At 37.9% G+C, this 21339-nt stretch overlaps 2 protein-coding genes across 2 annotated transcripts; one reads left to right on the top strand and one right to left on the bottom strand.

The window, feature by feature from the left end:
• Positions 1–3119: 3119 nt before the first annotated feature.
• On the top strand, positions 3120–3794 carry LOC126698199 (uncharacterized). The gene has a single exon (XM_050395246.1). The coding sequence runs from the start codon at positions 3269–3271 to the stop codon at positions 3599–3601; it is 333 nt and encodes a 110-aa protein (XP_050251203.1). The 5' UTR covers positions 3120–3268; the 3' UTR covers positions 3602–3794.
• A 1407-nt stretch (positions 3795–5201) lies between these two features.
• LOC126698200 (chlorophyllide a oxygenase, chloroplastic) lies at positions 5202–9529 on the bottom strand. Its single transcript, XM_050395247.1, has 9 exons — positions 9359–9529; positions 8694–8927; positions 8456–8560; positions 7975–8250; positions 7434–7581; positions 7114–7298; positions 6841–6953; positions 5859–6153; positions 5202–5726 (listed from the first exon to the last, which is right to left on the bottom strand). Exons 1-9 carry the CDS (start codon positions 9434–9436, stop codon positions 5556–5558), a joined length of 1605 nt encoding a protein of 534 aa, XP_050251204.1. The 5' UTR covers positions 9437–9529; the 3' UTR covers positions 5202–5555.
• Between the last annotated feature and the right edge of the window lie 11810 nt (positions 9530–21339).

Raw genomic sequence — 21339 nt, forward strand, 5'->3', positions numbered from 1 at the left:
TTGATGAGAGAAAATTGAAAACGTCATCTAACTAGCAATAATACCTCTTGAAGTGCTCTACATTCCATGGACGAGGTAACTGTTTACCATTGAGTGGTTCGAGGTAACATGTTTCTCTTCTAGAATACTTGTCGATCTTGTATGAGCCTGCATATTTTTGTTGTCATTCTTTTGACTAGGGGAAAAATCCTTCTTCTCCTTCTTTTTGTGTTGGAGCTCGTTGATTTCTTCCATCTTTCGCTTGCCATCTATTCTATTCACAGTTAATGCATCCTCTCCGTTCATGTACTTCTGGGCTTTGAACAAGAGGTCTATTAGTGTAGTTGGCGGAGTCTTCTCTAGAGAGAAGACGAGGTCAAGATTGTTCAACCTTGCTTCGAAGGTCGTCATTATCACATGATCGTTTGCCTCATCAGTTTCTAACACTACTTTGTTGAAGCGTTTTACATACTCTCTTAAGGTTTCCCCTTCTTGTTGCTTCACAGTTAGTAGGTATGAGGTGGGCCTCTTATGGCATTGGCCTCCAATGAAATGGCGGACAAAAGAGTCACTCAGTTGCTCAAAGTTCACGATAGATGCCGTGGGCAACTTGCTAAACCACTTCCTTACTGCTCATTTGAGGGTTGCTAGGAATGATCTGCAAATTACCTCGTCTGGAGTCTGCTAGAGATTTAATATTGTCTCGAATGCTCCTATGTGATCTAGGGGATCCTTAGTGCCATCGTAAACCTCCAACTGTGGGAGGCGAAATTTAGGAGGTAAAGGGCACTCCAAAACATTGGCAGTGAAGGGTGAGTATGTTCTCTTAATCATGCCATCAAGATTTATCACTGTGTTTCCCTTCATGATGTACTTGACTTCGTCTAACTCCTTCCTCATGTTTTTCATCATCTGAACGTTGCCATAAGTTGACTATGCGGTGTACTTAGAAGTTTCTCTTCTGCTATTTCTTGGACTATGGGCTTCATCGTTATTATCATTGCGATTACGCCGTGACTATGACTTATTTGTGCCCTTTGGATGCACTCTCCACTTCAAGTCTTCATTTTGTTTCTTCAATTCTTGCACATCAACCGTTAATGCTTGGATTTGTTGAGCCATCACCATTGGGTTCGGTGGCGCAGTTATGGTTGAGTCCATCTGTTCTGAGGGACTTAGTCAGTAGAGAATTCAATGGCTTTTTGATTGATATGCTGTCATTTCCCACAGACGGTGCCAAACTGATAAAACGCAATTTTGCCTTATTAGTACGATGGACAACCTTCAGATCCAATATGAGAGAAAATACTAAGTAGATAATGACATCGGTTTGCGGCCTGCCAAGGACCCTCCAATGCTTAGGTTAGTTTAAAGTCTTTAGAAATTTGTAATCTGTAGAGTAATTTGTGTGTGTGTTCAATATGAATCATTTACCTGTCTCTCCAGGCTTTTTATAGCTGTTTGTGTAAGTAAATGCTGAATCTACTGGCCTCTCTAACGTTGTACTATAGTTGGAGGATTTATGGCCTATAATGACCATTTATCCTCAGCCCTTTAACGTTTGTAATGGCCATTAAATGTGCATAATTGGACGGCAATAACGGCTCCATGCTCATTTATCGTTTGGATATTAAATGTTGTCTGGAAATAATGTGCTTACACACGTCTATACTTTCATTCGTCATTAACATGGACGATTTGCAAGTATGGAGGAGCATTTTATACTTTCATACGTCTATACTATCCATCAGTTATGGTTGAGCTAGAGGGTTAAATGGCTCATTTAATAGCCATTTAACTTCCCCATTCAATGTCCTGTAACAGTTGTGTAATGGTCAGTTTGAGGTAGTTGTAATAGTTGTGAGCTGGTGGTTAAAAAGGTTATACGTCCGTTACACTTATGTCATTTAAGTGAGGAATTTATATCTAAACATTAATGTGTGCTTACGATTGTCCTTAATAATAACGATTGTCCTTAGTAATGACGATCGTCTTTAGTAATGACAGTCATTCTTAATAATGACGATCACTTTACGGATGACTATTTTGCACTACTCATCAACAACATTGTGATTTACATGATAAAATAATGTTGCAGTAAGTGTGTTGTCCCACTTATCAATGGGGGTATTATGAGCTCGAATTTCTCGCTATAGGTGCTAGGGTTCATCTCTCACCAATAGATGAAGTGAGCAAACCTAAACTTAGGATTAAAAACTCCCTTGTTTCTAGGTAATCCATGTTGTCCCAAATCCCAATTTCCTTGGTATAGCTGAAATAACCCATTACCAAAATAAATTAACTTAAAGAAAAATTAAAAAATAAAAAATAAAATAAAAAACCCGAAGTCTCCAGATTCCACTCCAAATCTAGAGCACAATTATACTATGGAATAGAATAGACCCCAACAGGGCCAACACGCACGCACGCAGGCAGAGCAAATCAAACAGTGACAGTAAGTGAGCGAGAAATTTATTGGTGATTTGTTTGTGCTACCACGCGTTTGCATGTTAATTAACTTAATTAATTCACTTGGCTAAATTAATTAGTTAATTTATCATAAGGGGTCAATACGTTTTTTGCCTATTAGTTGGAAAGGTTGTACGTCTGTTACACTTGTGTCATTTAAGTGAGAAATTTATATCTGAGCGTTAATATGTGCTTACGATTGTCCTTAATAATAACGGTTGTCCTTAGTAATGACGATCATCTTTAGTAATGACGGTCACTTTACGGACGACTATTTTACACTACTCGTCAACAACATTGTGATTTACATGATAAAATAATGTTGCGGTAAGTGCATTGTCCCACTTATCAATGGGGGTATTATGAGCTCGAATTTCTCGCTATAGGCGCTAGGGATTATTTCTCACCAATAGATGAAGTGAGCAAACCTAAGCTTAGGATTAAAAACAGCCTTGTATCTAGGTAATCCATGTTGTACCAAATCCCAATTTTCTTGGTATAGCTGAAATAGTCCATTACCAAAATAAATTAACTGGTAAAAATAATTTAAAAAAAAAAAAAAAAAAAGGGGGAAAACCAAACTTAGGATTAAAAAAAATCCCAATTTTCTTGGTATAGCTGAAATAGTCCATTACCAAAATAAATTAACTTGTAAAAAAAAAAAAAAAAAAAGGGGAAAACCGAAGTCTCCAGATTCCACTCCAAATCTAGAGCACAATTATACTATGGAATAGAATAGACCCCAACACACACGCACGCAGAGCAAATCAAACAGTGACAGTAAGTGAGCGAGAAACAAAAACAAAGGAAGGAAAAAAAAATGTTTTTCTTCTTCGTGGGAGGGGTTGAGCAACAAGTCCGGCAAGTGCTGAGATCAGGTGCCGGAAGGTGCATAGCGTGCAAGTCTCCGGCGGATCTGGTGGAGTACGAGAAGGTTCTGAAGCTGTTCTTCGTTCCGGTGTGGCGGTGGCCGGGAAAGGAGCCTTCCATGTACTGTAGAAACTGCAACCTCTTCTTCCCTCAGTCTTACTCTCTTCCGCCGCCACGGCCGACCACCGACTCTGCTCTTGATGAGGTCGACCGCTGCCGTTTCTGTGACCGGCCGGTGGAGCCCGAGTTCAGTTTTTGCCCCTTTTGTGGCTCTGCTCTGTGAGCTTCTTCTGATTCTGATTCTGCTTTTCTTTTGTATTAGTGGTGGTGTTGTGAGTATGAGAGGGTTTAGGGTTTTGGTATGGTGCGGTAAGGGTTGTAATTTTTGTAAATGGGTATCATAGAAAAGATATATATGATCCTTTTTGGATGGGTTCCCAGTTTAATAAATTGTTGTTCCTATATAGGATTTGAAACTTTTTGTATAATTGTGTGCATGATGAATTTGAAAATTAACAATAAGGAGTAAAACTTTTCCTCAGTCAAATCAAATTCACCTGTGATTACATTGGCCAATAATGCTAAATTTAATTGTCTTTGGAAATTATAAGACCAATTACATTGGATGATGGCAAGACGTATTCGATTAATTCGATAGTTATAACAATGAAGGCATTTGAACCCTTCTGTTGAGTGAGTTTCAAACCTCTTGCTAACATATAATTAAATTTGCATCCAAGTTTTATGAAGGACATATAATTAGATTTGATCAACGAAATCTGCATCTAAGTTTTATTCAATGATGAATAAGGAAAGATTATGGGGATTCTAGCATTTTACCCTTAATTTTTTTTAAAAATTGGCAATATGCCCTTGTTTGTAAACTATATGGGGGCGTGTCCCTGTTTCGATACTCGATTACCCTAAAATCGCGTTCAATTAAATACTCGATTCGTAGAAAATCGAGTTATGCTCGATTCAACTTAAAAAAAAAAAAAAAAAAAAAATGCATAGAACTCGACTTTCAGGAAATCGAGTTCTATGCAAAAAAAAATTTCATAAGTGTAATTCCCCATATTCAGGGATCCCTATAGTGGCGTTTTTAATCCCTATAGTGATGTTTTAAAGCCATATAGCGGCGTTTTCCTGCAAAAAATTTATTAGTGTAATCCCTAGTTCAAGGAGCCCTATAGTGGCGTTTTTAATCCCTATAGTGACGTTTTAAATCCCTTTAGCGGCGTTTTCCTGCAAAATTTTTTATAAGTCCCCATTCTAGGTTCAAGGAGCCCTATAGTGGCGTTTTTAAGCCCTATAGTGACGTTTTAAAGCCCTATAGCGGCGTTTTGGAACTCAACTTCCATAAAATCGAGTTCCATGCTTCTTCTTTTTTTTTTTTTTTGGTTGTAGTTTTATTGGGCATAACTCGATTTTATACGAATCGAGTATTTCATTGAAACTCGATTGTAAGGTAATCGAGTATTAAAACAGAGGCATATCCCTATATAGTTTCGAAATAAAGGCATATTGCTAAATTTTTTAAAAATTAAGAGCAAAAAGCTAGAATCTCCGAAAGATTATGGTGAATCTTTTGCTAATTTTCTCACTAACCAAGCACGCAAAACTATTGGCTCATCCATCCCTCGCTCAATTGGCTTAAGATTAAGGTGATATTGCAAGAGGAAACCGGGTTTGCGTTTTCTCTGTGAATTTGTGATATATATCACTCATATCCCTCAAAGATGCAGCTGAAATTTTGGAAAGCTGTTTTAAAGAAGGAAAAGTGACACATGCGAATTAAAATCTGTAAAATCTTTCCAACTCTCAAATGGGAAAAAGGTTACATCAGATCTTATTGGGGGTCACATTTTAAACACCATCGTCCAAGACCAGAAATCAATCTTCGCTTCATTGTGGTGAAAAATTGAAAATAAGGTTAAAAAATAAAAATAGAAAAGGATTTGACACTGTACAACGAATCAATAAAATTAGTGTACAGTTTCTTTTTAGTTTACAAGGGTTTTGTACATAGACACTATTTTCTCTGCCTCAGACCATTAACAATTTCCGCCAGTGCCAACGTAAATCCAATTGAGAGAGAAAAGGTATGCGAAACTGCATAATGTTCTCAGCCATTTCGTGCTCATTTAATAGTTCCTGACTTCCTGCACAAGTTTGTCATATGTGCAGGCTTATTCCGGAGAAGCAAGCCGTTAAATAATCCATCATCACATCTTATTCTATGTTGATTCACTGTAGGGTAGTTGCTTAGCTCCTCTGTCCACGGCATCTCTCCATAGCCTGTACCTCACACCTAGCTTATCATAGGATACAGGCCAATTCCAGATATTTGCACCATTGAGCATGCGCTCTTGCTGGCCAACTACGAGCCGCAGATCCTCATTTAACACCTGTTGTCAAATTAAACATCAACAATGGTAGGACAGAAATGAAAGATAGGAATAGCTGGGCAAGAAACTATTGTAGATCCTTTTGTAACAGGCTAAGGTAACAAACAAGATAATTACTATTTATCCTTTTACCTGTTCTGCGAAATGCCGCCACAGATATTGCACAAAAGGAACGTACTTAAGCAGGGGAGCAAAATCCAGTGACATTCTGTATAATAACCTTGTCTTCTGCCTTGAAGAAGGTAAACAAACATGAAGTTGGTGAAGGTGTGTGGCACACTGCTTGGTACTCTGCCCTTCCAGTTTGCCAGGCTTTGAGATCCCGATAGTTGATAGCACCATACAAGGTGGCCGAAATTCCATGTCAATTGGATAAGGGTCCCAATATCCTTGGAGGCCCGAAGCAGGTGTCAAAAATTTCACAAAGCTGAAATTGCAGATTGCAAAAATTGTTAAGAGTATGTTTTGACTGGAGCTGTTTCGTCAGATATAAATTGAAGTTTCTTTATTGACATCAGGCCCACGTACTCTTGACACTACTTGAATTTAAATAGGGCACATAGATAACATAATGAATATAGATGGAGGATTTTAAATCCCAAAGGAAGTGAAGTCATTCCTTCTTATGTTCCATACCTATTGGCCAGGATAGGTATCTATGACAAAATAGAAGGAAGAACTCAACTAAGCCTCAGTCTCAAACAAAAGGGGTTGGCTAAAACGAGGAAAAGAAGTATCTCAATCATAACTATGCGTGGACTTGCTCCCTAAAGAGAGGTTGATGAGTTGAACTGATTAGGTACTCCGGCATCCTAGTAAGTGATCCCTATTTTTCTTCTATTGATACTTTTATTGAAAAACAAATGTTGTCCAGATGGTGCCTAGATGCGGGATGCCTCATAATACTATATAAAACAAAATGGAAATGGAATAATTTCTCCATGGTGTCCAGATGCCTGATAAGTTCCTATTGTGTTTTAACTTTTTCTGGTAGTCTTGAGTGAAAAAGGCAATCTTGAACATGATTAAAGGAACCATTCTACTCAGATTGCTGAAATTTTTATCATCTTGAGAAAACTGATTAGATTTAACGGTAATAATAACAGGAACAAACCTGGGAACGCTCCATCCCTTGGCAAAGGTGGAAGTGTGAGTGAAAGGGGCATGTGCAAGATCCAAAAGATTATCTAGAAGTAGTCCATGTTCCACTGGAAGTTCCATGACAATCTGTCACATTCATACTTGAAATGAGATGACTTGCTCTTTCATAGAATCACATAAGCATAATTCACCTGTTTCTTGTATTCATGATAATATTTCGACAGATAAAAAAGAGTAAAAGGCATTCATGATAATCAAAGGATATGAATGTCATTGCAATGCATACCTCAGCATGAATTTGAAATCCTGGAGGAGGTTCTAAAGAGGGAATGGTGGCCGTTGGAGGGTCATTTCCAGGCCAAATCCAGATCATTCCCTCTTGTTCAAAACATGGCAATGACTTTATCTTCAAATTAAGTAATCGCGTAGATGGCATTTTCTCACATTTTCCATCTGTTGAGTACTCCCACCCTGACATTCATCAGTCACAAAATTCCAAGAATTAGTTTTTTTTTTCCCAGTAATTCGTTTATCAAATTTTCATAAAGACCTGTATATTTTATCAATCTATATAAACTATAGTTATTTCTTCTGATCCTTACTAACCATGGTAGGGACATTGGATGCGACCCTCATTGACTGAACCAAGGTGAAGAGGACATGCTCTATGTGCACAGGTGTTCTGGATACATCCAGGTTTCCCATCTTTTCCACGAAAGACAACCCATGGTTCCTCAAAACATTCAATTGGAATCTGAAATAGAGAAATGATGAAGTATTCATATGATGAAGTCCAGAGAATCATTAGTTGCAGAAAATCGCAGATAATTTATAGGGCTGGCTTATCCATCATAACATTAATGTTTCCCCATAACAAAACCACCACAGTTATAATGTAATCCATCAAAGCATGCCATTTTATGGTGGTGATGGCATTATTGACAGTCCCAAAAATGTAGTGCCACTCTAGTTCTTTAATTTCTTTTGTTTACCCATTCAATGGGGGGAAAAACTCTATTGTATCATAATATGGTATGCTACAACTGGTTTGTTGATGGGATTTTTATTTTAATTTTTTCTGAGTAATGCTCACATAAGTAATGAAGATACGAAGAATGTATCACAAACTTAAATGCTCTTAGCTTACCATGGTATCCTCCTTCAGATCATTGGAGAAAGCAATGGGATACCAGAAATTCTTCAAGCGGGGATGATAAGGTTTTACGGGACCAGATACGTTCAAGCTTTTACGTGGTGACCTTCTCTGTACAACTTCAAGAGATTGTGTAGAAGTACTGGGAGAGGGGGATGTTTGGTCTGATGCTGTAGTGCTTCTGTCTTGTAACAGCCTATCATTCACCAATTCTTCCATGTAAGCTAGTTTATCTAAAGCAGTGGCAACTCTTGCTTCGGACATGTGAACCTGTTGTTATTCATTGGTCAGACCAAGTGCTTATAAGATTGTATTTGAAAAGCAATAATCTAATGAACGGTTGTACAGTCTAAGATCAAGTCATGTAAAATTTGATCATTTGTGTCTTATTGATGGTATGTATCCTGACAGACATGATAAAAGCATTACAATTATCAATACACAAGTTGTTATTTCATTAACAAATAATTCCAACCTGTTTGTGAGCTTGTGCTAATTCTCCTTGCAACTCCGCAAGTTCCTTCTTCATTGTGCCAATGGACTTGTAGTCACGAGCTAGAGGATTTAAAACTTCTACAACCTACACCCAATTGTCTATAAAAGTGAGAATTTTATTTTAACAGAGCCAACTGGCAAAGGATCAAATTTAGCAACCCCAATATACATGAATTTTAAGCCAGTGAGATCAAGAAATCGAAGAGTTATTGGGAAACCTTTTCATGGAGAAGCATGATTGTGAGGACATCTTGCCGGGCCCGCCAATCACAGTACCGAAGATCATATCTAACCACTTCTAGGGCTTGATTTACATCCAAGAACTTCCCTTTACACTGGGGAACCTTAGACCTTGGATCCTCCACATCAAAAAGCTGTCCCCAAGTGCTCTTCTTCTCCAACCCTCCTTCCTCTCTAAAAACAGCAACCACCCGAAATCCTCCTCTTACTCCCTGAAATTCAAGACCCAAAAGCAACAACATAAGCTATGAAATAGTAACTTTTTAAGTTTTAACCATATTTCCTTTCGATATGCACTAGCCCATACAAAAAATGCAGCCTGGATTAAAGAAAAAAAGGACAATCTTCTGGGGTTGCCTAGATAAAAATTCAATCAACAACTAAATTTAACTAATTTTCCTTCAGATTTGGCAGGTACACAGATATATTTTTGGCTGAGAAAACCATGTCTTTTGGTATTTTGAACTAGAATATACACAACTTAACTAATAAACCAACTAACCAAACTAAAAACTCTTCTACTTTGGTCTATAATACGAGAAAAATAACAAATGAATGAACAAACTTAAGGTTTTCTTTCCTTTTTCAAGTTTAACAAGTACCCGGATAAACTAAGTAGCAATACAAGTAAAAAAGATTGTACCTTTCTAGTGTTGAGCTTAGATGATCTACAAAGAGAGATTGGCAAAGAGAGAGCTGCAGCTGTAGCCACTATGGTCATGGTGGTGTTAGAATTGAAGTTTTGAAGCTGACAGACTCTATAGATTAGAGAGAGAGAGAAAGGAAAGAAAACGTGGGCTATGTTAGTGAGAGAGCTTTATTGCTTTTGAGGATTTTTGTTGATAAGAGGTTGGTGTTGCGCGCGATCTCAGTTCTCCTTCCATGTTTTTACACGTGGAAGACCGTGGACTTCTTGGTCTCACACGTGGCATCCTCTTCCTTCACATGCTTGCTTTTGGTGTGAGAGAGTACCTTTGAAAAGTGGGGCCTGCTATCTTGCCAGCTCGGATTGTGAAGATATCTCCTTCTATCTGTTATGTTTAAAGTTCTTTGGCATGATGTTGGGAATTTTGGAAAACTCATGGCTGTGGTTAATTGAATTTGAGCCTGAGGTGTTACAAACTTGGAATGAAATAAGCTTTTGAGATGGGGCAAGGCTTTCCTTTCCTGCATTGCATACAATTCAAACCCTTTGAAATGGGATATAGACTTGAGCAAAATTTTACATGAACATCTTGTTTTATCATTCCAACTTGTAATTGTGATTGATAGCTTGATGTCTCAAAACATTGAATTGAAAATGAAAGATAGGTTTGGATTCAAAGATTAATGAGATGTGTAAAAATTTGAAATTGTATGAGAAAAGGAAGACAGTAATACTTACATCTGCACCATATAAGAGGCAAACGATTATATTTTGCATTTATTTTCTAGATAACATATTACAAGAGAACTCATATTTATAATAAAATTTATAGAATTTGAAACTAGGTCTTAATTTTTTGAGAGATACTACATCCACAATATTTTCACAACAAATCTTAGGTGGTTAGTTGTTATTGGTTTAAATTTGAACCTAACACTAAGCTTACTTTTTCGCCCCAACAATAACAACCTGTCACTTAAAATTTGTTGTAAAAATATTGTAGAAATATCATTTCTCTAATTTTTTTACATAATAAAATCCATTAATTCTTTGATTTCATCTATAATTTGTTGTCTATTAATCTAAGAAGTAAGGATATGCTTCCAAGTACATACAGATATAAGATGCAATAATACGACAATTCCCGAAAAGTTACGACAAAAAATAGTAAATTAGCTAATAAAAGGGGATTTATGGCAATGGCTCTCTCATAAAAATGAGAGAGCCCTTAAAAAAAAAAATAAAAAATGAGAGAGCCATTGTGGTATCTTTTTAAAACTAATAATAAAAAGGTGGAAATTATATTTATGTTTCTATATTTTCAGGCGATTCCCACTTTGGTCCCTAGATTTTATTTTTACTGCTTTTAGTCCCTATCCTAAAAAATGCTTCCCATTTTGGTCCATATCATTACATATGAGACTGAAAATGCACACGTGGCAAATGACAAAATTAAAAAATATTAAAAATATTTTATTTTATTTTAAAATAAAATAAAATTTTAGTTATCATTTAATTATTTAAATAATAATTGTTCTTCATGTTCTTCCCCCAAAAACCTGATTGCCTAGAAAATAAGAAATTCAAGATTTTAATTATTTAATTTTTGTTTTATTTGTTTGTCATAGCTGAGGTCTCGGCCATAACCATAACCCTTTACAACAAGTACACACATCCAGTTTGGCCAGGCATCCAACTAGGCACAGGCAAGCCCATCTTAGCCTGTGGTGGCTTCAAGCTCCAACCAAACAAGGCCTACTCTCTCCATCTCCCTGCTCTCTAGTCCGGCCGCTTATGGGGCCTCCATGGTTGCACCTTCGACGCATCCGGTCGCGGCCTCTGCGCCACTAGTGATTGTGGTGGTTCACTCTTCTGCAATGGTCTAGGTGGAACCCCACTAGCCACACTAGCAGAAATAACTCTTGGAAACGAGCAAGACTTCTATGATGTAAGCCTTGTTGATGCTTACAACTTGGCCATTTCTATCACGCCCATCAAAGGATCAGGCAAATGGAGATACGCTAGGTGAGTTAGCGACCTCAACATGATGTGCCCAGTTGTGGCTTCAAGTTCTATCCCATGGTCGAAACTCCATGGTTGAAGATCAATGGCCAAAACCCACCTTGACTGAGATCTGATCTTCTCTCTCTCTAAACCCAGATGGTCACCGTGGTTTGATGGTTACCGTGGTTTGATCTGACTAGCTCATGATTGTGTTTTGGTGTATTTTATTGATGAGGATTGGCTTTGAGTTTTGGTATTTTTGGTATTTTGTTTTTGATCTGACTGTGTTTTGGCTTTTGTTAGTTGATTTTGTTAGAGTATCTGAGTTTGATCATGGTTTTGTATATGTTTTTGCTTGTTTGGATGCTAAGAAAATGCAAGAAAAGAGAAGAAAATCTTGAATTTCTTATCTTCTGGGCAACCATGTTCTTGGGGAAGAATATGAGGAACAATTATTATTTAAATAAATAAATGATAACTAAAATTTTATTTTATTTTAAAATAAAATAAAATAAAATATTTTTAACATTTTTTAATTCTGCCATTTGCCACGTGTGCATTTTTCGTCTCTGATGTAACAGCAGGGACCGAAACGGGAAGCATTTTTTAGGATAGGGACTAAAAACGGTAAAAATAAAATCTAGAGTCAAAGTGGGAATCGCTTGAAAATATAGGGACAAAAATGTGATTTCTGCCTAATAAAAAAAAAAATAAAATTTCAAAGTTCTTGATTAGGTGTTGTTAAGGTACATTTTTTTTCACCTAATTTTATTTAAATACCACCTATTTACTTTCAAACACCACTAATAAATTATTGGGATTTCCCAAATATTTTTTGCCTTGTTATTATGTTAACTACCAATATTTCATATCTTGTTATTTAAATTGGGTCACAAAATAAATTATATATAAAAAATAAATAAAAAATAAAAAAAAAACCCAAAAAACTCATATCTTATCTAATTTTAGTGTCATTATTTAGCTGAGCCCAAAACTGGCCCTACGAGCCTAATTCACATATCACATTCTTTTCTAAAGCCTAAGGCTACTTATGCTTGGCAATATTTCAAAAGCTCAATTTTCATTGGCAACATCAAATGCCCAATTTACGTTGGCATTATTAAAAGCTCAAGCTAGTAAAAAGTTCAAAATTATCAATACATGGCAAAATACTATATCATAAGTATTTCACTTAAAATCTAATGATTAGCAATGTTTTAAGTTCTTAAACCTATTACTATAATACTAAAAGCATGTGAAATCTATCTTATAAAATCCATGGTAACCATTTATGTTATGTGACACTATTTATTTTTCCAAAACCCATGACAAACATGTATCAAGCCCATGGAGAATTATGAATTTGTGTTACTAATATAAAAACTCATGGAAAGTTATGATTTATCTTAAACTCATAATATTTATTTATTTCATACCATATTATAAACCCACGGTAACTATTTATATTACGTAACACTATTCAGTTTTCCAAAACCCATGGTAAACATCTTCTTCCAACCATGATGAATAGTCATATGTGTGTCTTAATGATGATTCTCAACGGGAGGTTTCTCTAAAGCAAGAGACGCTGCTCATCAACATCTCTTGTTCAGTAGAATTGGTTCGTCCCTTCTAAAAGAAGGTGTTGTTTTGTCCCATGGAGTAACATTGTTACTTTTTGACTAGTGGTATTTTTGTTCAAGGGTTTTGGGAAATAGTAGAGAGGATTAACAACAAACATTCAAACACCCATGGATGACCTCACTCAAAATTGGAGTCAACTCACTTTGTCTGATAGAGAGGGTCCGGGTTGCATGCTCACCAAATATGATAGTTCTAGTGATTTATCAATAGTAGCAAAGTTTTTCACCAAGAGGGCTCTCAACATGGATGTTATTGCAAGAACCTTCAACCCGTTATGGAGGTCTCGCAATGGCTTCAAGATTAAGGGTCTTGACAATCATATAATTCTTTTTACGTTCGATATTAAGGGAGATGTGGATAGAACTCTTTTGAGTGAACCTTGGAGCTTTGACAAGCATCTGGTTGCTATGCAACGGTATGAAAAAGAAACTCCTATCAGTGACATCAAATTTGAAAGGGCCAGTTTTTGGGTTTAGTTACATGGCATCCCTTTACGATACATGACATTGGAAGCAGGTTTGAAGATAAGTAGTGTGATTGGAGAAGTATCTCGCCCGAAGGAGTTTAAGGAAGCAGATGGGGGTAACTTTCTACGTCTCAAGATTACCATAGATTTATCTCTGCCTTTGTGTCATGGTCGCCTTATCTCGCTTGAGGATGGAAAACAAATTTGGGTAAGCTTCAAGTATGAAAGACTTCCGAACTTATGTTATTGGTGTGGTCGTCTTACTCATGACGACAAGGACTATGATATTTGGATCGAAAGTGAGGGGACACTAAAGCTAGAGGAAAGACAATTTGGTGTAGGATTAAGAGCTTCGGCATATGTTTCGACAAAAAAAAGCGAGATCACGGTTCCAGGATTCTACAAGGCAAAGAAGAAAACTTCTACCACTACGCCCACTTCTTCCATGGAGAATGACAATTCGGTACTCCCCACCATGGAATCCAGTGAGCCAGTGGCAGAGGGTGGGTGGAGGAATGAGGCAGAAACCATTACAGAAAATTTGGAAAGTCTTAAATAGGGGCATAACGTTGGGATAGCTGTTACTCGAAGTAAAGACACGTTGCCTACGACAATGGGAGACAATAGAGGCGTGATTAAGTCAGGTTCTAATATACAAGCCGTTTCTAAAATGCACCATAAAGAGATTGATTCGCAATTAAATGAGATTGACTCTGAGATAGCAAAGTTTGATGATATCGAAATCTCCAATCAAACTCAAGCTGAAGCTAATCCACGTGTCATAAATATCCGCCCAAGTCAAACTCAACTAAGTGAGGCACATGAGAATCATGAGACGGCTAGGGTATCCAACTTATCTCCCCAGTATCGTTTTCTGCCAACCTGGTCTCACAAAAAATGCATTGCAAACTCTAGTGAAAACACAAGTCTTGAACTTCTCTCGGGGAAAAAACGTGATTTCATGGGCAGTGATTGCTCATCTGATCTTCCTTCTAAGCACCAACAAACATTGCAGCGTGTCAAAGGTGATGATTTTGAAGTGGCAGAGGCTGGATTACAACCTTGCCAGCACCAATGAATTGCCTCAATTGGAACTGTCGTGGCTTGGGTCAACCACGCACAGTTCTGGAACTCACCGAGATGGTGAAGAAATACAACCTGTCCATAATTTTCCTTATGGAGACAAGATCAAAGGAGTGTTATTTGAAGAAACTCTACTCGAAGCTCCATCTTAAAAACCTCTTCATTGTTCCACGATTTAACATGGGAGGAGGTTTGGCTCTCTATTGGAAAGATGGAATTGATCTCAAAGTTCTTGACTCCTCACCAACATATATTGATGTGGTAGTAAAGCCAGGAATGGATGACGCCTCGCGGTTAACGGGTTTCTACGGAAATCCGGTAACGGCCAACTGGGAACATTCCTGGGCTCTACTGAAACATTTATGTCTCAAGATGGATCTAACATGGCTGTGTGTGGGGGATTTTAACGAAATCACCAAATCCGAGGAAAAATTGGGAGGAGCGGTACGACGGGAATGGCAGAAGAGGGAGTTTAGGGATACACTAGACTTTTGTGGATTTCGGGACTTGGGTTTTGTTAGAGCACCATTCACTTGGTGCAACAATCAATTTGATGGTGAGGTGACTTGGATATGTTTGGACAGAGGGGTTGCTACCCCTTCTTGGACCTTTTTATTCCCAACGGTTAGGGTGCACCACATAGAAAGCTCTTTATCAGACCATTGCCCATTGTGGTTATGTACAGATGATGAAAACAGAAGATTCTATAAGAAAACAAGGCCTTTCCGATTTGAGGCTGTTTGGTTGAAGGATAAAAGGTGTGAAGCGGTTATTAAAAAAGCTTAGGAAGGTCGAAGTGGTGGAGATCCAGTGGGCAGGTTAATAGGAAAAGTGGATAATTGTAGAGTAAGCCTTCAGAACTGGAGCAGGTTATCTTTTGGTAACATCCGTCGAATGCTAGCACAAAAAAAGGAGTTAACACAAGCAGAGGCGGCTTCAATGGCTGGTATTAACCATGACATGGTGCGGACTCTTAAAGGGGAAGTCTATGATCTTATGGTGAAAGAGAAGTGTTTGTGGCATCAGAGATCATGGACTGATTGGCTAAAGAGTGGCGATCTCAACACTGCCTATTTCCACAGCCATGCAACTCAAAGAAACAAAAGAAATTTCATCTCAAAACTGATTTTGGAGGACGGTTCAGTGGTGGAAGAAGACAAAAAAAATCGGAGAGGCCATGGTGAACTACTTCAAACAGCTCTTCACATCCCCAGGCCCTTCAAGTTTTGATTAGATCCTTCAAGGAGTTGAAGCCAAGGTCACACCATCTAGGAATGTAAATTTAACAAGTGAGTTCACTGCTAAGGAGGTAGAAAGAGCCTTGAAACAAATGAAGCATTTAATAGCTCCCAGACCCAATGGTATGTCACCAATCTTTTTCAAATCATGCTGGAATTTTATTAATAAGGATGTAATTGCTGCCTCTCTTGATATCCTTAATTCAGGTTCAATGATAAACAACCTAAACCATACCTTCATCTCCCTAATACCTAAAACTAAAACACCTGAAACAACCAAGGATTTTCGACCCATTAGCCTTTGCAACGTCCTTTACAAAATCATTTCCAAAACCATAGCAAACCGCCTTAAAAAACTACTCCCTAAGCTAGTGTCTGAAACTCAAAGTGTTTTCATGTCTGATAGATTAATTTCAGATAACATTCTCGTTGCATTTGAAACACTTCATCACCTAAAAAATAAAAGGAAGGGGAAATTGGGGTTTATGGCCCTCAAGCTCAATATGAGCAAGGCATATGATAGAGTGGAATAGGTTTTCTTGGAAAAATTAATGGCGAAATTGGGTTTTGCAGATAGGTGGATTTCTCTTATTAGTTCTTGCATTCGATTTGTTTCATACTCTGTAATGGTAAATGGAGAACCTCACGGTCACTTTGCACCTAACAGAGGACTCTGTCAAGGGGACCCTCTATCACCATATCTATTTCTTTTGTGTGCAGAGGGATTACACTCACTAATACAGCAAGCTGAACAGGTTGGTTCAATTAAGGGAGTCTCAATTTGTAGGGATGGCCCAAAGGTCTCACACTTGTTCTTCGCAGACGATAGTGTGCTCTTTTGACGTGCAACCACCCAAGATTGCAATTCAATATTAGAGATTTTACAGCAATACGAGGCAAATTTTGGTCAGCAAATAAACCGAGATAAAACATAATTGTTCTTCAGTCCTAATACTGATCAGCCTACACAAGAAAGCATTAAGACTTTTCTTGGTGTATTAGCCACTTCCCACTATGAAAGATATCTTGATTTACCTTCCTTTGTTGGCAAAGGAAAAAAGCAAAGTTTTAGCTACATTAGAGAACAAATTTGGCACAAAATGCAAGGTTGGAAAGAAAAGATGTCGTAAGGAGGAAGAGAAGTGTTGATTAAAGCAATCCTTCAAGCAATGCCTACTTACACCATGGGGTGCTTCAAGCTTCCTAGAACTTTATGCAAGGATATTGAAATGCTAATCCGGAAGTTTTGGTGGGGTTATAAGGTGAGTCTAGGAAAACACATTGGGTTGGATGGAAAAAATTATGTTTGCCAAAATGCTAAGGGGGTTTGAGATTCAAGGATATTGAAAACTTCAATTTGGCTATGTTGGGCAAACAAGTGTTGAGGTTGCTGCATAACCAACACTCTATTTTCTATAGGGTATTTAAAGCTAAATACTTACCAAATGGTTCAATCCTTGATGATAGTGTCAAAGTGAATGGGTCGTATGTTTGGCAAAGCATCTTGAGAGCTTGCCAGGTTGTGCGTATGGGTGGGAGATGGAGAATAGGGAATGGGAAATCTGTCATTATTCGAGGTGATTAATGGTTACCAGACCAACACTCTAGCCATGTGATATCGCCTATAAAAAATTTCCCAAGCAACATTTGGGTGTGTGCGCTAATAGATGAGGAAAACGAGAGTTGGTTAGAAGATAGAGTTGTAGAGGAGTTTCTGCCTCATGAAGCTCAATCCATTCTTAGTATATCTCTGAGTTCAACCCATGCCAAGGACTCCTTTATATGTACAGGGACCAAAAATGGATGCTATTCCACCAAGTCTGCATATCGCCTCCTTTTTGATGAAGCGGCTGCTTCAACACCTGGTCCTTCCAACCCAAGTGCACACAAAAAATTTTGGTTAGACATTTGGTCTTTAAATGTTCCGAGCAAAATCCGTCACTTCATTTGGAGGGCTTGCAATGATTTGCTACCAACAAAGCTAAATTTATAGAAAAGGCACATCACACAAGATTCTATATGTAAGCATTGCTGTTGTGAAACAGAAGACATTATCGATGCAATGTGGGGCTATCAGATGGTGAAAAGTATATGGTGGGAAGTGGAAAAATGCCACCCCTTTTTGGTTGACAGATTCGCTAGCTTTCGAGACCTGTTCCATGGCATTCTTCTACAGAAGCAGCCAAGATTGGCTGAGTTATTTGCTTACATTGCGTGGAGTATTTGGTATAACAAAAACGCTCAGAGAACGGGCTCTCTAGCAATACCGCTAATGCAGATTTACAGTGATGCAATGCAGTGGCTTCAAGAGTACCAAATGGCTCAAGACACTCTCCTCTGTTCCAACAACCAGTGGCTCATCCAGTTCATTGGTTACCAACCCCACTCTCTCAGTACAAAGCCAATTGTGATGGAGCAATTTTTCAGGACACAAATTCAGCTGTTTTAGGTGTAATGGTCCGAGACTCAGGTGGCTGGGTCATTGCAGCACTTTCAGAGCGTATCAATATACCATCGTCTGTGGAAGAACTAGAAGCGTTGGCTTGTCGAAGGGCCATTTCGTTTGCAATTGAGATAGGCCTTCAAGATGTGGTCTTTGAAGGAGACTCAAAAACCATATACAGTCACCTCACCTCAGACGCGCCTTGTTTGGCCCCATTTGGACACTTAATTGACGACTCCAGGATCCTTGCATCAACCTTGAGAAATGCCTCCTTCTCACATGTCAAGCGTGATGGTAATGCAGTAGTAGATAAACTCGCCAAATTGGCGAAACATTTGTATGAACCCCAAATTTGGTTAGAAGACATCCATGGCGATGCAACCAATCTTGTAATCTATGACAGAAATTTTATGCCTTATTAATAATAGTTCAATGAATTTTTTCTCAAAAAAAAAAAAAAAAACCCATGGTAAACATATATCAAGCCAATGGAGAACTGTAAATTTGTGTTACTAATATAAAAGCCCATGGAAAGTTATGATTATTTATTTCAACCATAATATAAACTCATGGAATTTATATAAGAACCTATGGTCGTTATTTATCTCACATCACAACATTCATAAAATCTATTTCCAAAACTCATGATAATTATTCACCTTACAAGCATATTATGATTATCTATAGAAAAAACCCATATGACTATCACATTATTCCATTATAGTGATTGCTACCACATTTTATTTGAAACCCATGGATATTGCCTCTATTAAAACTCATGGTGAATATTATCACAAGAAACATTGGAGGTTACTATTTAAAAGCCCCAAAGAAGATATCATTTACAAAATAATCTATGGCAAAAATTATGAGAAACTATTCAAATTTTTGTTTAAAGCCCATGGAAATTAATACCCAAAACTTATCATAAATATTATTTAAAGCTCATGAATACATTTCATTTTTACTAACAACTAAAGCCCATGCGAAATAAAAATCCATGGCAATATATAGTAGGTTTGTCCATTTTGTAGGGCTCACAATGAGAAAGTAAAAAGATAGGCCCAAGTGGAGAGGACCACCAAGTCAAAGGTCCACCAAAGTACTCAACTCTCATGGCCAAGCCCAACATGAAGTCTCAGCCAAAATAGCCCATGTGTGCAAACTGACCCAGCTGGAGAACTCCATTCAGTTCTGCCTTCTGCTGGAGGTCATCTCAAGAAGCAGCCAAGCTTCCAAACCAAATTAGGAGCTGGCCACTTGTCCCACTACCAACTTTAACATGAACAGTACTAGAGGCTGACACCTAAATGCTAATGGGTAATAAATACCCTTCCTCTTCAAGTTTTGGTCACAACTCAAGGAAGCCATAACCAAGACCTCCAAGCTCATGAAATTCTCAACTAAATAGTTTATTTTATTACTAAAAATGTATGTAATTGAATCATGAACTAAGCCCATGAATCCTAAAGGGGAAAATTTGGGAACATGTGATTTAGAGGGCATAAAGGGATCTCTAGCGGAACCCTTTGAAGTGGACTTAAACTTTGACACTTGGCTTAGGATGTTAAATCATACTTTCTAGGGTCCAAATCTCAGTTGTAGCACTAGGACTCCTCTTTAATACCTGCCTTAATCCCATTGGCTGAACACAATCTCAAAATTCTTAGCATTTAATGCAAGATTATGCTGATTTTTACCCATGTGTGACATTGCCCAAAAGAAGCAAAACAACCTTAAAAGCAAATCTCCCATTTTAGGCCAAATCCTAAGATAATTATATCAACTATTCTGCCCCTAAATCAGTCCTACGTTTTGGACTTTTGCTAATTAATGCTCCCTTAAACTCCTTTATAAAAGCCTAAACATATCAACCCACAAGACACCAACTCCCTCTTAAATTTCTGATTTGCTTGCCATTTTGCTTGTGGTTTAGCTCTTCCCAAGCTCACAACTCATTCCCTTTAGCCCTCACTCACTTAGCCTCAGACATTCCCTTTCCTTTTCTACATATTCATAGCCCATAAATGCTTCTTAATTAGTCACAAACAACCCTTTCCTCACTAAAGCCTTAATCTCAGTATAAACTCCATCACAGCACCACAAGCCCAAATACCCACTCACTCAAAATAGCCCACATTGCCCCATTCATGCCTTATGTATATATATTCCCCAAAATCTTAGTTCAACATTTGCTGCACTGAGCTAAAATCTCTCTCTCCCTTTATTCCATCCTATTTTTTTCCTCTTTTACTTGTAATTATGAAGTCTTTAATCCTTGTTTATTGTTATTATGATGAAAGCCATAATGGTTTGGATACTATGAAATTTTCCCTTATGTTGAATTAATAATAATAAGGAAAGCATACAATTTTTACCATGTAAACACACTTATTAACCTGTCAAACATCTACTGTTGGAGGTCTGTCATATTCATTGCTGGACCATTTTTCCTCTTACGTACTTGTTATAATGGGTCCACTTTTACATTAACCAACTGTTGAGGTCTAAAAGGATCACAGTGAGAGAAGCCCAAAAGAGTGAGCCAAGCCCAAAAGAAAACAAGCCAAGTCCAAAGAAGCAGGTGCAAGGGACCACGAAAGAAGAAAAAAAGCAGGCCCAGGAGGCTTGAAGCCCAAAAGAAGAAACATCAAGAAGGAAAAAAAACTCACGGCAAGAGATTAAATAGTCAGGATCCTCAGCAACCATCAAGAGGCACGGATCCTTCCAAGCGCACAGTCAAAAGAAGATTAAGACAGCTTGAAAGAAAAGGACAAGAAAAGAAAATAAGAAACAGAGCAAAAGCCACAAGCGCCAAAAGACCCAGCAAAAAAAGAAGAAATAACCAGCAACCTCTCATGGCACAAGCAGGAAGCGTCTCAGGAAACCAGAACAAAGAAATACGAAAAGGAGAATGGCAACAGGTGACTTTCAAGTCGGCAGAATGGGATTCCGCCCAGATGGGAAAAGAGGGCAAAAGGGGAACTGCCAAATGGTGAGACCGAGAAGGGCATACCTCAGCACATCTCGAATAAGGTAACCAGCCAGGGACTTTCAAAGGAATCAAAGCTGAAAGAAGGAAAGAATGAGAAAAACAGGA

This window comes from Quercus robur, chromosome 9 (genome assembly GCF_932294415.1).
Source record: "Quercus robur chromosome 9, dhQueRobu3.1, whole genome shotgun sequence".
Lineage (NCBI taxonomy): Eukaryota > Viridiplantae > Streptophyta > Magnoliopsida > Fagales > Fagaceae > Quercus > Quercus robur.